Raw genomic sequence first — 15,394 nt, forward strand, 5'->3', positions numbered from 1 at the left:
TTGTTTGTAATATGAAAGCTGAAGGGTGTGTGTGTGTGTGTGTGTGTGTGTGAGTGTGTGTGAGTGTGTGTAAGAGAGAGAGAGAAAGAGACAGTGTGAATGAAAGGTTGCTCTTAGATCAGCATATCTTTGGATTCAGGGTGGAGAAAAGAGAAACATGTCATTCAGAAAGCCCTTAATAACCCTATAAATTCAACTCTCCCATTCCCAATCTCTCTCTTGCCCCACTGCAGGGAGACTTTTGTTGTCCTCTCATCTCTCGGTTTCTGTGCCCTCATCATACTGGTTCAGATACGAGCTTTGGTATAGCCATCCAGCTAACCTCCAGTTTCTTGGAGATAAGGGTTGGGAACTTAAGATTTGTTGAATGGATCTTAGGACAGGCTCAGTTGAGCTAGAGAAAAGCACCTTCATCTCCAGTGACTTTCTGAGGATCTGGGGAATCCATGAGGGCCAGTGGAGGACTGGTAACTAGAGGACTCGATCCCTGGCCACTCTATGCCTTCTCTCACTCATTTGCTATCTGAGCAAATAGGCTTGGTGAATAGTATTCCCAGTGCCAAGCATCTCTGGGACAATTATTTTGGGTGTGGCCATCTCTGTGCTAGGGGCACGTACCTCATTCACTCTTCCACTTCTCCCCAAGAGTCTAGCTGAGTAGCTCAGGGCCATCGCCCTCCCATAGACTAGACACTTACATCTGGGGTTTGGGGGGTAATGTTGTGTGGGCATCTGAACTGCCAGACATCATCCATCAATCCTTAGAATATATTCACCAACTGCCCACTTGTATCAATAGTTCCTTAAGTCTGTATCAAAGCAGTCCTACAAAGACTGAAGCAGGTGTATGGTCCTTGATGTGTTGGGAGGAAGAAATCTGACAAGAATTATGTTGATTGGATTAGGGCTTAGGGGAATGGAAACCAACCAGGGAAGAAGAGAAGAGAAAGTTCATGCTGATCCCAACCCTTGCTGCCCATCCTACTGATATATTCCACTCCTCCAATGGAAATATGAAAGGCTGAGTGAGGATGTGATTTGATGTCAGAACAGGGCAGGACTGAAGAAGGGTAGGTCTTACAGCTACAAAATCTGGGATGGGGGCTATAGTTGGTGTGGAATGGTATAAAAATCTCTTCTCCATACCTGTCCCCCTTCCCACACCCAGGAGACTTTCATTTCCAGGTATCTTACTCCAACTTTTGGAGCCCTTTTTTTCCATCCTGGATTACAATATCTTATTAGGGGTTAACTTGCTTTAGTTCCAGCTGTCATTTGTCACCAAGTTCTTTGGAGGGTTGGAAAGAGGATAACAGATTCAACAAGCTGCAATGGGATCTTTGTGGATCTTCAGCAATAAAGCACTTTATTTGAAACCACTTCCTGATAAAGCAGGGAGCAATGGGAGGAATACAAGGGTGGTTGAAATGAATTTGAACAGCTTAGGGCCTGTCTGGTTAAGGCTCTCAGGAGGGCACTAAAAAGAAGCTCTCCTCACTAAGGATCACCCATTAGGGCTTGGGAGACATCTTCCAGAGAGCTGTGACCAGGTGGGGCAATCCAAAGGCCACTGGCTTGTCGGCTCCTGAAATCCTTTCTGTACTTGTAACAGGCAGGCAGAGAAACAAGGGGAGGGGGGATACCAGATCATCAAGCATTTAGCAATTTCATCAAAATCTGGCTCAAAAAAGTACTTCTTTCTTTCTAAACTCATATGCATTTGAATCATGCAAATGTGCAAATGGATTTACTTGGTTGCATTAGAGAGTGCTTACCCAGGACAGCAATGACACTTGCCTGGAGTACCCTCAGTCTTCTCAGCTGCTCCTACACCTGCTCCAGCTTAGGCTGGGGTGAGAGGAAGGAATGTTGGCTGTCAGGGCTTCCACTGGCCCTGTAATATGACCTATAAAGTGCCAGTCCAGATATGTTTGCATTGCCTCTCTGAACTCTTCCAGAAGATCCTGTGAGAACCTTCTGTCATCTCGGACTGATAATGGGAACCAGTATCCTGTGGCCTGTCTTTCTTTTTTCCACTCAAAAGCAGACAATTCATCTGGCTACTAAATTTTGAGCCTGACCCCTCTATCCAAGGCAGATTTATAGAGGACTGCTCTGGAGGCCAAAGGATGTACTCCTTTTTATGTAGGGGTTAGCTGCCCCCACTCCATAGATCCTCTTGTAGAAGGGCCCTACTAGTAATAACTACCATTTATATAGCACTTACTATGTGCCATGCACTGTACTAAGCACTTTACAATGATCTCATTTAATCTTCAGAATAACCCTGGTGCTATTTTTATGCCCCCTTTATAAATGAGGAAAGTGAGGCAAACAGAGACCAAGTGATTTGCCCAGTGTCTCACAGCCAGCAGGTGTCTGGAGCCAACTTTGAACATAAATTTTACTGCCTCCAGGACCTGGGTTCTTTCTCTCCTCTGTACTACCTGGGCCCCAGGGTAAGACCAGTTACAGGCTACAAGATCTTCCTTGCCCTCTTTTATGGGATAAATCACAACTGCATTATAGGAAGAGGCCTTGAAGATCATCCCTCATCACATAGTGAGACAACAAAAGCCCAGAAAGGAAACGTGGTCTGCCTTGCCATTGGGTGATTGTGAATAGTAGCAGAACTAGGCTAGAACTCTGGGTTCCTGACTCCAGTGCTAGCAGTCTTTCCTCTGTACATTATCTCCTAACTCTTGGTGCTTGGGAAGATTGTACAGCCAGGAGTACATTACAGTCTCTGAAGAAGTGGAGTTGAGCATCGTCCCAAGGATCAGGTAGGATCAGGTTCTTAAACAGGCTGCCAGTGTTCTGCAAACAAGTCCATTTGAAGGTTATATCAGAGACATATGTAATAGAAAAAGATGTGCTAGTTGTATGATGAGAGGGAGTCATAATGGCCGTGGTACCAAGATGGCAAAAGAATTCGAGTGACCCAGCATGTCGGGTAGACATTGTTAAGGATTGCAGAGGGTAAGCAGACATGGATTAGTTGTGATGTATGTCACTAGAGGACATGTAAGTGAGATTTCAGAATTGTTTTAGGGTTGGTGGTTGGAGAAGGGAACAGGAGGATAAATTGGGAAGTGATCATAAGGGAAGGTGTATTCTTCAATCATTAAGGGTCATCCCCTGGAGTTTTGTTTGGCCAGATACCTTCTCACCCCAGTCTATATTTGTGCACATTGCACAAGATTTCTGAAAGGTGACGCCTGCATTTGTTTGTTTTTTGTCTCACAAACCTGGCAACATTAGCAACAAACACATTTTAGATTGGAGGCAGTACCTCCTATTATAACCGATTTGCAATACTGCCCTATGAAATGAAAGACTTTATTTCCATTATGCTGAGTTGATTTTTTTTGTTGTTGACATGTGATTTCATCAGTTCAAAGAATTTTCAATAAGAAGTTTCAAAATAAGTAACTAATAAATCTTAGACTTTACTGCAGGCACTGAAAGAATAAGTGATTTGTCCATAAACCAATCTAAATTTAATCTGTGAAATGGGACGCATATTAAATTGCTACTATATCCGGTCACTGGCAAAAAAGAAAAAAATAAACCCTAGTGTTGAAAGTTAAAGTTGAAGTGATGGGATTGGGAATGGATAGGACTTTAAAGTGATTTTCCGAAGCAATAAAAGGCAACAGATGACACATAAGCGGCTCCAGATAGGAACAGCACTTGTGCTTGAGGTGAAATAGGAATGGGGTATCATAAAACTTAGGAAAACAGTGGGTGGACATTGTCAAGAGACCCTGGTTTAAAGCTAACACCCAGATAATCGGATCCATCTCCTTACTCCACTTATTTCACCGTTATCTTTAGCAAAGAGGAGTTTCCTTACTCATTATTAATCTCACCTTTGGCCAAATAGATATCCTTGCCTTCTATCAAAACAAATGCCTAAGATTATTGAGGCTGTGATGCTCAGCAAATCACTTAACCTGACTTCCAGTCTCTGTAAAATGGGAGAATAATTCGACTAGTTGGCCATTAAAGTCTCTTGATGTTCTAAAAACTTATAATTGTTGAAAATCACATATTCAACAATCTCTGTCTGTACTAGTCACTCAGGTAATTCTCCCCAAAGCTTGTTACAGTACTTTTTTCCTTTGATCTTTTAAGAAAATTTGGTCTTTCAGAAAGCCTGGCTCAATACATACTGACCAGCTTCATTCTATGTTAGACAGGGAGGAATACTTTCTTTTAGAAACTGATTTTTAAAAAATTCATTGATTCTTTTCATTACCCAAATTATAAAAAAAAAGTTTCTTTTTTCCAGACCCTTCTCTTTCACTCTCTCAGCCCCGCAAAAGGATATAGCTACCTCCCTTGATTCTTCTATTTCAATTGCATTTTCACATTAAAGTATCTCTTTAGGATTTGCAAATTGTGACTAGATTCATCACAGAATTAGTTCTGGTATAGGATATTGTTTTTAACTTTTGAGGAGATAAAAGAATTGGGCTTTTCTAGTGTTGGGATTGGTTATTAATAGTAGACATATATGTAATTTCTACCTTATATCTTTTAAGTGCATAGTTAGTTTTCCAAATTATTTGAGCTTTTCTGGTGCATACGTAGCTTTTTGTTCACTAAGGGCATCTAACTAGAAGATGGTATGGCTAGAAATCAGGACTAAGTACCCAGAACTCTCTTTAAAGAAGTTATTTATAACTTTTTTTTTTTTTTTTTTTTTTTTTTTTTTAATAATAGCTTTTTAATTTTCAACTTGCAGGCAGAGAAAGTTTTCAACTTGGAAAACTTTGCATTTCAAATTTTTCTTTCCTCCTTCCCTACTCCCCTCCCTTAGACTGCAAATAATCCAATATAGGTTAAGCATGTGCAATTCTGTTATTTGTAACTTTTCTTCAAGAAGCTGTCAGCAGGTACTAATGATGATATTCCAAATGTTTGGAGATACTGTTTCACTTAATGGTCTAGTGTCCACATTGAAAGCAAAGTTCTTAGATAGTTTCCAATCATAGTTTATCTTTCTGTATCATTTTATGGCTCATTCTTCAATCAATTTAGTTGTCTGACTTTTGATGACCCCATTTGGGTTTGGTTTTTTTTTCAGACCCTGGAATGGTTTGCCATTTTCTTCTCTAGCTCACTTTACAGATGAGTAAATTGAAGCAAACGGTGAAGTAACTTGCCATAGGTCACATAGTAATGTCTGAGGTCAGAGTTGAACTCAAGATGAGATGAGAATTTAGGATTTCAGGCCCAGTACTCTATATTGCATCCACATGCCCCTAAAGCACATTTTTTTTTGGTCACAGAACTTTTTAACATCAATTTCTCCTTTTGATTCTATCTGTAATAATCTAGCAAGATATATTATGGGAGGACTGCTGTCCTTACTTTGCTGCTAAAGGCTAGACAAGTTGATTTGTCCAGAGTCACAGAACTCCATGGCAGTCCACTCATTGGCACTAGAGGACCTGTATTCAGATTCCAGTTCTACCACAATCCTTGTGATCCTGGACAAATGGTGTGTGCCATCTGAGTACGTATTCAGTGTATTTGGACCTGATTCCATGAGTCCTAGTTCAGTAAGGTTACTACTGTGCCATAGTCCTTTCTGAGGATTTCAAGCCTAAGAAAGTTGTTTGGGGTCTGAATTTTGCACTTTTTTTTAAAAGCTGAGACTCTGACTTTGAAGCCTTGCCCACCAACAACACGGTTTCTATACAGGCAGAAACACTATGAGAATCTGGGTATTTTTAAATATGATGTGCCACGTACTATATCTGACAAGAACCAGAAAATTTTAAAAATGAGAAAAATCCTATTTTCCTCCTCAGGCCACAAATATTAAGTGCTAAATTGGATACAAAGCCGAAAAATGCAGTTGCTGCTTTCAAAGAGATTAATTTCCAGCAATGCCTAATCAAATGACAAATTCAAATCCTTTATGTAGTGGTCCTCAAACTTTTAAAATGGGGACCAGTTCACAGTCCCTCAGACTCTGTCTCCGCCCCTCAGCCCATTTGCCATAACCCAGCATAAATGTCCTCAGTGGGGCAGATGTCACCCGCAGGCTGTGTTTGAGAACCCCTGCCTTTATGTATTCCCCACTCCTCCATTCCATGGAGTAAGTGGAGAAGGGAGGAAGGGAGAAATGTTTTACTTGTAACTTCACTGAAAATGGACTTTACCTTGGATTGTCAATCAAATGTTTTGGGACCAGAGAAGGAAAGAACTCAGGATTTGATCACCCCTAGAATTAAGATCAAGACAGAATAGTATCTAGTGGGAAGGCCAGTGAACTATGAACCAGGGATGGGTTAGGCCCAATTTTGCCACTAACTTCAGCATATGAATTTAAGTACATCATTTATTGGAATCTGAGCCTTCATAGCACCATGTGATTCTTCTTATGTTCAGTTATTGTGCCCTAGAGCCCTATTAAGGAGACAAATGGATTTTATTGGGCTTGTGGGAAGCACAAGCTTCTCCAAACTATTTCACTGATGGAACATATACAGACAGTAGGAATAACTCCTCCCATCTTACTTTCTTTAATTCCAAATCCAAAGGGAACCTGTTGCCTATCCCACAACTCTAAACTCAGATTTAGACATTGCTTCCGTATTTTTTAAGTTATGTTTATTTAGCGTATGTACACATAAAAGAGAATTCACTGTCTGATCCCGCCCAGCAGAAAACATGCACGAACCCATGGTATATGAATGGGGAGGGGGCCTAGGCCCCACAGTAGTGGTTGGGATGGTGCAATCTTGCCAGTCACAGCTGCAGGACAGTAGAGAGCTGGACTGAGCTGCTGGGTGGGCCATGGCCTTGTAGACATTAACATTAGAACAAGCGTGCGCCATAGCCAAAGGTCTGTTTGATGCTTTCAAAATAGTACCGCTGCCAACCCTGTCTTGTCCGTTCCTCCTCTGGTGATGGGATGCCTTTGCCCTCCATGAGAAGCTCCGTCTCTCCATCTTTGTCAATGAAGGTCAAGGTGATGGTAGCAAAATGTCCTGGGGAGGAGTCAAATCAGTTGTTAGGACTTAACATTTACCTCTGAAATCTCATTCAAAGGAGACTGGAATCCTCAAGTCCTTCTCCCTTAATGGAGCCAGGTGTGCTTTCAACGCTTAGAGGTTTAGATTTTTCTTGTGGAAATTAATGTAGATTCCATGTGGGAAATGACTGATCATAAACTTGTCTACAGCACTGAGCCCAATGGTCCTACCTCAGGGATTCCCACAATCCACTAAAGGACTTAGACGACCCCAATCTCATTGCTATGCTGAGGGATACACACAATAAGAGAAGAGACAATTACCATCAGGCCAAGTCTTAAACCTCCATTTCATCACAATCTTGTTTTCAGGGACCTGGAAGGTAAAAGCAGTGAATGGTCAGGCTCCGCCTTCTCAATCACCCCCCCCTCACCTCCCAATACTCTGCCTAGCACAGGCTGAAGACAGCCAGGTTATCCAAGAAATTCTGAGGCCCAGAGGCCAAGGCAGTCCGTGTGCTAATATCTAGGCCCTGTCAGGCTGGATCAGGTACAGCTTTAACCCTATTATCAGCCTCTGGCTGCATGTTTTCTATACTTGTATCTTGATGGTGATACAACTTGAAACAATCTGGATTTAAGTGTAACAAGAGATTAAGATTCCAACTCTAGAGACCTTAGGAAAAATGTGGTTCTAATGGAGCAATGACCGAAGGGGTCTGAGTGCGGGCAGCACTTACCAGGTCTAAGAACTCCCCGGTGACATTGCCATCCAGCAACTGGAACTTTCCCCCTTTGTCTGCTTCTAAGACCGCAGATGCATGGGTGAAGGCCTGAACCATCTGCACGGACAAGAGAAGAGGTCTGAAATGGGGCCTGAACCTTTCTCGAACCCTGCGTTCATTCCACTGGTGATACTTGGCGCTTTATTTACAAATGAATGCAGCCCCAGGCTCACAGTTACACTTAAGTCCTCACTGTCCTTGGGCCAGTCACAGCTTCCACATCATCCTATGAATAAGATCTAGGAGGCATATTCAAGGCTGCAAGCAGACTCACTTTTCCCCTCTTCCACTTAATAGTTCCCTCCCTCCCCAACTGCAGGTAGAGATACTTTAGAGTCCCCCCTTCCCCAAGACAGCAAGCAATCTGATATAGGTTATCTATGTACCATTTTATTAATCCCATTTCCATATTAGTCATGTTGTGAAAAAAGAACCAGGACAAAAGGGGAAAAACCACGAGAAAGAAAAAAAACAAAAAAAGTGAAAATAGCATGCTTTGATCTGCATTCAGACTCTATAGTTTTCTCTGGATGTGAAGAGCATTTTCTATCATGAAGAAAACTCATCATTAATTCCTACTTCTGTTTTTTTTTTTTAAATGACTGGTTCTAATTTATCTAATTCAATTTAATATTGCAAGAGATCATTCATTGGGTAGATTAAGGACCAGATTTACATTGTGTTTAGGATTTCTTTCTGAGTTCCTGACATCATTTGAAGAGGAAGAATTATTCAACAGTATTTTGGGGAAGAAATTTCTTAACTATTAGCAAGTATGGGAACAGAAGGTAATAAAAAAGGAAGAATTGTAAAGGCAAATTCACCAGCATTTTTTGAGATGCCAACATATGTTGTATCCTCTAGAGCAGGCATCCTTAATTGTTCTGGTGTCATAGATACCTTTGGCAGTCTGGTGAAGTTTATGAACTCCTCAGAAAACATTTTTAAATGAATAATTGAAGAAAATGCTAAGTTTCAATGAGTTTAATGAAAATAAAGATGTAATTTTTTCCCACCCAGGTCAAGAACCTGTTGTCTTAAGGACTACAGTTTAGGCAGTAACCAGGCTAATAGAATAACAGCTTATAGCAGTAGCTCTTTAGATCTAAAAGTAGGAAAAACTGCTTTCTATACAAATGTCAAGCCACTCGGGAAAGCAAACTTTATTCTGGGCATAACAGACTTCACTCCAACCACACACTTACCTCCTGGGTGACAAATACCCTAAAGAGCTCCTCTGGCGATGTTAGGAAAGTGTCCTTCAAAACGATCTTGCAGGTAGGGATCTTGACACCAACGGTTTTAGACTGACTTGCCAAAGTACTAGGCTTTACCTATGGAATGATGCCGATTGTCAATCTGCTATCGATGTAATCAGCAACTCATACTTACGTAATAACCTACTAAGCTTTACAAAGCACTTTCCTCATAACTTGTAGAGTAGGAAGGGAGAAATATTAATATTCCTATTTTAAAGGAACATGTAGAAGTTAAAGTTAATTCATGACAAAGTCAAGTCTGATAATTTCTCCACATATCCCAATGCATATTTTGGGAAAAGATCTAACAGACCTCCTATACATCCCAAACTATTGAATTTATATGACAAAGAATGTTACATTTACTTAAAAGAAATCAGAATCAAGAGAAAAACTAGAGAGAAGAAGGTTTGAATTATCAGGCACCTAATTGTTACTCTCAAGCAAGGTGTTATGTTAAAAAAAAAAAAAAAAGTCTCTTCTTCCTATAATGCTTAGAGTTATATTCTTCAGATTTTCTCTCATATTCCCTCTAAGAAAATACTAAGTACATGATACTGCATCAAAAATTTGCACAAAAAGATGCAACATGTGAATTTCTTGATGGGAAGGGGCAATAGTTAGACTATTAGATAACTTGAAGATAAGGCCTCATAGAGATATCTAGTAGCCACAAAACAAATTAAGGACCGTGTGGAAGAGAGATACAGTGGAAGCTATAATAAGTAATTTTGTGGAAACGTGACTGGTGCTGACATTTTTTGAAATAGGTTCATTCTTGGTAAATTTCAAACATCCTAGAAACCTGTAAAATAAAACTACTTTAGGCTGTTCAAATTTTATGTTGCTTCTAATTAGTAAACAATGGAAAAGAAAAGAGACAACATACCATATGTTTATTTTTATTCATTTTAAAAGACAAGGATTTTTATCAGAGGGAGTCAAGTAGCTGTGTAGTTCTTGACATCCCTCATTTCCCTGGCTTAGTCTCAAGTGTTACCATATAGAGAAAGTGCCACTTACTTTGGACTCCTCAGCTTTCACTGGCGGCTGGGGGGCTGGATCTACTGTCTCGCCATTCAGAGTGGGTAAGATCATGCCCTGCGTGAATTCTATAGAGACAGAATCCCAGTCAGAGTTATTACTTCCTAGCAAATTCAGGGCATGTGGTATTGATAGTATAATAGAAGAAACCAAGCCTATGAGGAGGAAATGCTCAGAAAAATTCTCCTTAATAGACACTCGTTTCAAATACAAATATTTGAAACCCCTCATAATACTGGTCAGCCAACATATTTTATTTTTAAAAAATTTCATAGACCACACACAGAACAATGACATTAAGCACAACATACCTCTGTATGAGGATGAAAAGGAAAAGATAGATAATCTCAACTTTAATCTTTACTGAGATCTATGGCTTATACAACATATAAGCCATAGATCACACTTTTATTTGTTTGTCTTTTTAATTGTCTTTTTAGTTGTTTTAAGTGAGCTCAGTCCCCAAACACAAAACACATAAGTGCGTTCTGCAATTGGTTCTCTATTGTAACAATAGTACAAGTAGACTGATATGGAAAGCGTCCAGAAAGTAACCAATTTTGTGACTAAACTGATCTAAGACCTAGTCCTGATAAGAACATTTAAATAGCACCTCATTTGTCCAAAAATAGTAAGAGGATGCAATGCCTATGGATCTCCTATCTCCCCAGCCCTAAAAAATTAACAGTTGAGATAGCTCTTCCCAATCGGCAAAGGGCTCTTAGTTCTTCTTCCTCAAACAGGACAAGAGATAGAGTCATCTATTCCAAAGCATACCTGTTTTAAGAGTCCTGATATAGGTTTCCACTGCATCTCGGATCTTTGTCACACCTTCTTGCTTCATTAAGGCCAATAGGGTTGTGTCAGGCTCATCTTTGGCAAGGCTCACACTAACCTGTATGGAGAACCAGACAGTAAATAATCTGAGAGGCTTATGCAATTATCTTCTTACCCTTGGTGCTAAATGTAAAAGTTAAGCAGTTATATGATTACGGACCAGATCTTTAAAGAAAACATGTATACTGGGATTCGATACCCTGCCTGATATAGAAGGCCCATTTGAAATATTCTTTCCAAGGTCTTTTTCTGTCAAGGCAATGGTGGACAGCTTTAGAAAACAAAAGTCTTTAGGTGAAAAGTAGAATAATGTATGATAAAAATCTACATTTACAATTAAGTCAAAGTTACTTTGTAAGATCTCAACTGACTTAAAGTTCTTGGAAATAGTCATGTGGTAGAAAAACTGAATGCCTTGCTCAATCCTGTATCAATTTTAATTGTCATTTCTTTTAAAAGAAGGAAGGGAAGAAAAAAGAAAAGACGAGGGAAAAAGGCAGAGAGGTAGGAAGGAAGGAAGTCTTAAGAGATAAAGGATCAGAAAATGCAAACCTCCACTTCACTGACGTCGTTTTCATCTGACAAGTTGGGGATCTCCACGTGTCCCTTGTATTTCACTCCTGACTTAGAAGTACCTGTCAACAAAATTTTGCTTGTCAGATCCTTTTGCTTCTTTTCTTAGTAAGCAGAGGCTTCTGCCACTCACGGTCCCCCATTAACTCTAATCATTATCAATGAGATCAAGATCTGTGATTTTGGATTATTTTGTCCAGTCCACAAGTTGAACAGAAACACTCTTATTACTCCACTTTTGCTTGAGACATTAGATTTCTTAACTTTATTATTAGACTCTTGATTTCATTAGGAAATCAGTAAAGTAACTCTTCTTAAAAACAAACTCACATTTGTTCTGGCTCAACTGGCTTAGAGCTGTCTAAGTTATTCAATCTATTTAATATAGCCAGTATGTCAAAAGCAAGATTTAAACCGAATCTTCCTGACATCAGAAACACTTCTTTATTCACTATGCCATGTTGCCTCTCTCTAGAGTTCATTCCCTAGATATCACAAAAGAAGGTTCAGTGGCAAGCAGGTTACGATCACAAATATCCTTCATGAAAAATTGTGAAGTGAGTACTGTAGAGAAATATTGATTGGAGACCTTGACTAGAACTAAGATTTTCCCTAATGCCCAGGAAATTAGAAGTAGCACAAATGAAACGTTCTATATTATTTTAGAGACAGACGTACTTACCTGTTTGAAGGAATCTGGAGGATGTTTAAAAAAAAAAAATGCAACTTGTTCACTGACTGACAGAGTTAGAGATTTTAGAATATACAACTAATGTGCCTTCCACAAAGCTTCAAGGCAGCACGTATTTCTCACAAAGATGGTTTCAGGTTGTAACAAACAGCTTTCAGCTGTTTAACAAATATTTACCAAGTGACAGCTATGAACAAAGTTCTGTGCCAGGTGCTGGAGTCATTAGCATTCAAAATAAAATACAGACACCCTTACCCTTCCAGAAAGCTGGTGTGCACCCACCTGTCCAATTCAGTTTGATGGTCCATTCATAGAAGAAGATGAGTTTGCCCTTTCGGTTGTTTATTGATGCCTCTCCATCGAGCTTGCTCACTTCTGTCACCTCACAACTGCCTTCTTCTCCTTGCACTTGGATCGCCAAAAACAGGGATTTCAGCTTGTCGGTGGACCAGTTTGAAGCATCCCTCTCAGTCCTAAAAAGGAGAACACAACCATGGAATCCTCTAGACAGCAACTGTTTAGAATCAACCCACTGTATGAAGAGACAGATGAGCAAACTAAGGTTCAGATAATTTATCAAATCGTCCAGTTATTAAATATCCAGAGATGGGATTCCAATGAACCCACCCCCTTCTTCTCCCTCATCTACAATGTTTCTAAGTATTATAATGCTACTTATTAACCATGTGCTCTGATATGAGTAACCTGACACTCAAAGCAATTCCCCTTGTGATCGGTTATATTTGTAAGACACTACCAAACTCAGAAGTACGGTTTGTGGGTACAGTAGTAGTAATAAAGTAACAGGTCAGTGGGAGGCCCGGACCAGTGATTGCGCTAACAAGCAGTAGCCCTGCATCACACCGTGAGAAAGGAGGTGTCACACTTGGGGCCCAGAAAACTCCCGCACGCCCCAGAATCACCTTCGAATGCAATTGGGAAACATTAACAAAGAAACACAACCAGAGGTGGGCGGTGGTTTGGAAATCACCATGAGCTGGGGGAGGTCCTTTTGCAGTTTGGTACCACAGAAGGGAGCGGGGTATGGTTTTTAAAACGCAACCTGTTTGCTCCTTTCAGAGTGGTAAAGATGAGAGAATACAGGGCTAGTACCGCTAACACTCCTCGTATAGAGCTTCGGGGCAGCACAAATTCTTTTCACCTACATGTCAAAGAGCAGTCAATAAAAAAAATCCGCGTGGTTGTCTGTAAAACACGGAACGCGAACACGCTGTTTCAGAAAACTAAGAACTCATGCATTCAACAAGTACGGCAGCAGTCCGAGAAGAAGGCTAGGGCATTCGCGCAGTCCCACATACCCTTCGGTGCTAACACTGGGAGCCGTCCACGGCAACTAAAACAAAGCCCGGCGCGCTGCGAGGAGGCACAAAGAATTCGGAGGAAGGCTAGCGCTTCTGGGGGTGTGTGAGCGACAAAGGGGGTGGAGGAGAGGCTCGTCCAGCGAAGGCGGCCTTAAGGAAATGACACTGGAGCTAGGCCCGGGAGGGAGAAGCAGCCCGATCCCCGGGCCGCGGTGACCCAGGCGGGAGCTCTCCAGCCCCGCGGCGATGGGCCGCGTCCCTCAGCACAGGGCTGATCCTTCCGGGGGACGAGAGAGAAGGCATTACGGACCCGAGGACGTCCTCTGCCCAGGTCCCCTGGCACCGCTCTCGCCACGATTCCCCGGCTGTCTCGTTGTGGCGGATCCCACCCTCCTTCACCAACACGTGGGGGGAGGAAACGTGCGTCCCCGGAACTCTCCTCTGCAAGCGCTCGGGGGCCGGCGCGGACCGGGCCCGGCTTCCAGGGAAGGCTAGTTTGCCCGGGCCGAGGAGGGCGCCGTCTCCGGGGCCACGCTTTGTCCGGGGGCCGCCTCTCCTCCTCCTCCATCCCCACGGTCCCCGCTCCACATGCAGCAGAGCACCGGGCAGAGCGCCGCTCCGGGGCCGCCCGAGCCCAGGCCCCTCTCCGGCCACTGCTCCTTCCTGCACTTACCAGTGCCAGTTATTGACGTTAGTAGCGTCTGCCCGCTCCTCCACGATCCAGCGTGGGTCACCCTCGCCCCACTTGGCCATCTGGTCTCGGATTCTACTGCCGCAGGCTCCCGCCCGGCCCCGGCCCCAGCCGCCCGGCAGCGCCTGGAAATTACTAGAAGCGGGCGCAGCGCCTCCCGGCTCGCTTTTCCCTCCACCTTCCCCCCCCACCCCAGCCCAACCTTCTCCGCTCTCCTCCGCAAGCTTCCGGATCCTCCTCCTCCTCCTCCTCTTCCTCCTACTTCTCTTTCGGCCTACTTCCACCAGGTACTTCCGCTCCAACTTTCCGCGGGGCACGATGCCCCAATTCCAAGGGTTCCGGCCTATTCCCCATTTGCTAAACCGCCCCTCTCCCTCACGACTAGTGCACATATGCAATTACTTATGTGGGAAGAACCCTGGATAACCCATCTGTACCACATGCCGGAAACTATAACTCTTCTCCTGGCTTCTCACCCACGCAATGAGGGGTGAAAGCACTGAGCGAGGCTCTCTGGGAATTGTAGTTTTTGTTTACCTGCCCCCTCCATGTCCGGCGGAAGAAGGCGTTGCAAAATAGGGAAGCGTCCCGAGCCCACCCGCCCTGCCCAATTCAGTTTGTGGGCATTGTAGTCCTCAGGACCAAAGTCGAGGGCGAGCCGGAAAAAGGAGGGGGAGAGAGGAAAACGACAACTTCCAGCATGCCGTGCGGCCGGACCCCCTCCCTGGATGGTTCTTCTCTCCCTCTTCCCCTTACCTTTGGGCTGCGTCGTGTGACGAGGAAGGCTCGGCGGGCTGAGGTTGAGTGACTGCTGCGGAGCCCTGAGAGGGAGGGGCCGATGCGGAAGAGGTAAGGGGTTCAGGCCGCCCCTTGTGCCCCTCGCCCTTCGGTTCCCCGCTGGCCACTGCGCAGTTTTCGCTGTGGCTTCTTGACATTCTCTCGTCCCCTCCTTAAACTAACGTCCCCTCCCTTCACGTCCCTCTGGGATGCCTTCCCCTTCTCCCTCGAGGTGTCTGGGGGGAAGGCAGGGGAATCCTGAGGGAAGCAGGGGCTGCTGAGCGCCCCCTAGGTCTGCCCCTTCCTGTCCCCCGGTATTCGCCCCCACCCCTACCTTTCCCGTCCCCTCCTCTTAGTTCCTGCAGGCGGGTGGGAACGGGCCTCTCTGCAGTTATCAGTGTCCAAGTATGGGCGAATGGGGGCG

The 15,394-nt window shown here is 43.2% G+C and overlaps 2 protein-coding genes across 7 annotated transcripts in view; one reads left to right on the forward strand and one right to left on the reverse strand.

Annotated features, from left to right (window-relative positions):
- Positions 1–6,337: 6,337 nt before the first annotated feature.
- AHSA1 (activator of HSP90 ATPase activity 1) lies at positions 6,338–15,333 on the reverse strand. Of its 2 annotated transcripts, none has more exons than XM_074289893.1 (9): positions 14,950–15,333; positions 12,463–12,653; positions 11,469–11,551; positions 10,857–10,974; positions 10,059–10,147; positions 8,982–9,110; positions 7,732–7,833; positions 7,316–7,367; positions 6,338–7,007 (listed from the first exon to the last, which is right to left on the reverse strand). In XM_074289893.1, the coding sequence occupies exons 1-9, from the start codon at positions 15,126–15,128 to the stop codon at positions 6,835–6,837; spliced, it is 1,116 nt and encodes a 371-aa protein (XP_074145994.1). In that variant the 5' UTR covers positions 15,129–15,333; the 3' UTR covers positions 6,338–6,834. The 2 variants fall into 2 exon arrangements, with proteins under 2 accessions (XP_074145994.1, XP_074145993.1); XM_074289892.1 differs by lacking the exon at positions 14,950–15,333 and adding an exon at positions 14,176–14,447.
- VIPAS39 (VPS33B interacting protein, apical-basolateral polarity regulator, spe-39 homolog) overlaps positions 14,904–15,394 on the forward strand; it is a 32,205-nt gene continuing 31,714 nt past the window's right edge. For 2 of the 5 annotated variants that reach the window (XM_074289886.1, XM_074289890.1), the window contains exon 1: positions 14,904–15,042. The gene's annotated coding sequence lies outside the window, so the exon portion shown is untranslated. The remainder of the gene's footprint in view (positions 15,043–15,394) is intronic. The other 3 variants (XM_074289887.1, XM_074289888.1, XM_074289889.1) reach the window with 2 other exon arrangements.

This window comes from Sminthopsis crassicaudata, chromosome 2 (genome assembly GCF_048593235.1).
Source record: "Sminthopsis crassicaudata isolate SCR6 chromosome 2, ASM4859323v1, whole genome shotgun sequence".
Classification (NCBI taxonomy): domain Eukaryota; kingdom Metazoa; phylum Chordata; class Mammalia; order Dasyuromorphia; family Dasyuridae; genus Sminthopsis; species Sminthopsis crassicaudata.

Excerpts from the sequence above, each read along its gene's own strand:
- AHSA1 (XM_074289893.1), bottom strand. The coding sequence starts at position 15,128 with ATGTCAAGAAGCCACAGCGAAAACTGCGCAGTGGCCAGCGGGGAACCG. Across the intron at positions 10,148-10,856 it reads TATCAGGACTCTTAAAACAG|AATTCACGCAGGGCATGATC; the intron begins GTATGCTTTGGA and ends CTGTCTCTATAG. Across the intron at positions 7,834-8,981 it reads GGGTATTTGTCACCCAGGAG|ATGGTTCAGGCCTTCACCCA; the intron begins GTAAGTGTGTGG and ends TTGTCCGTGCAG.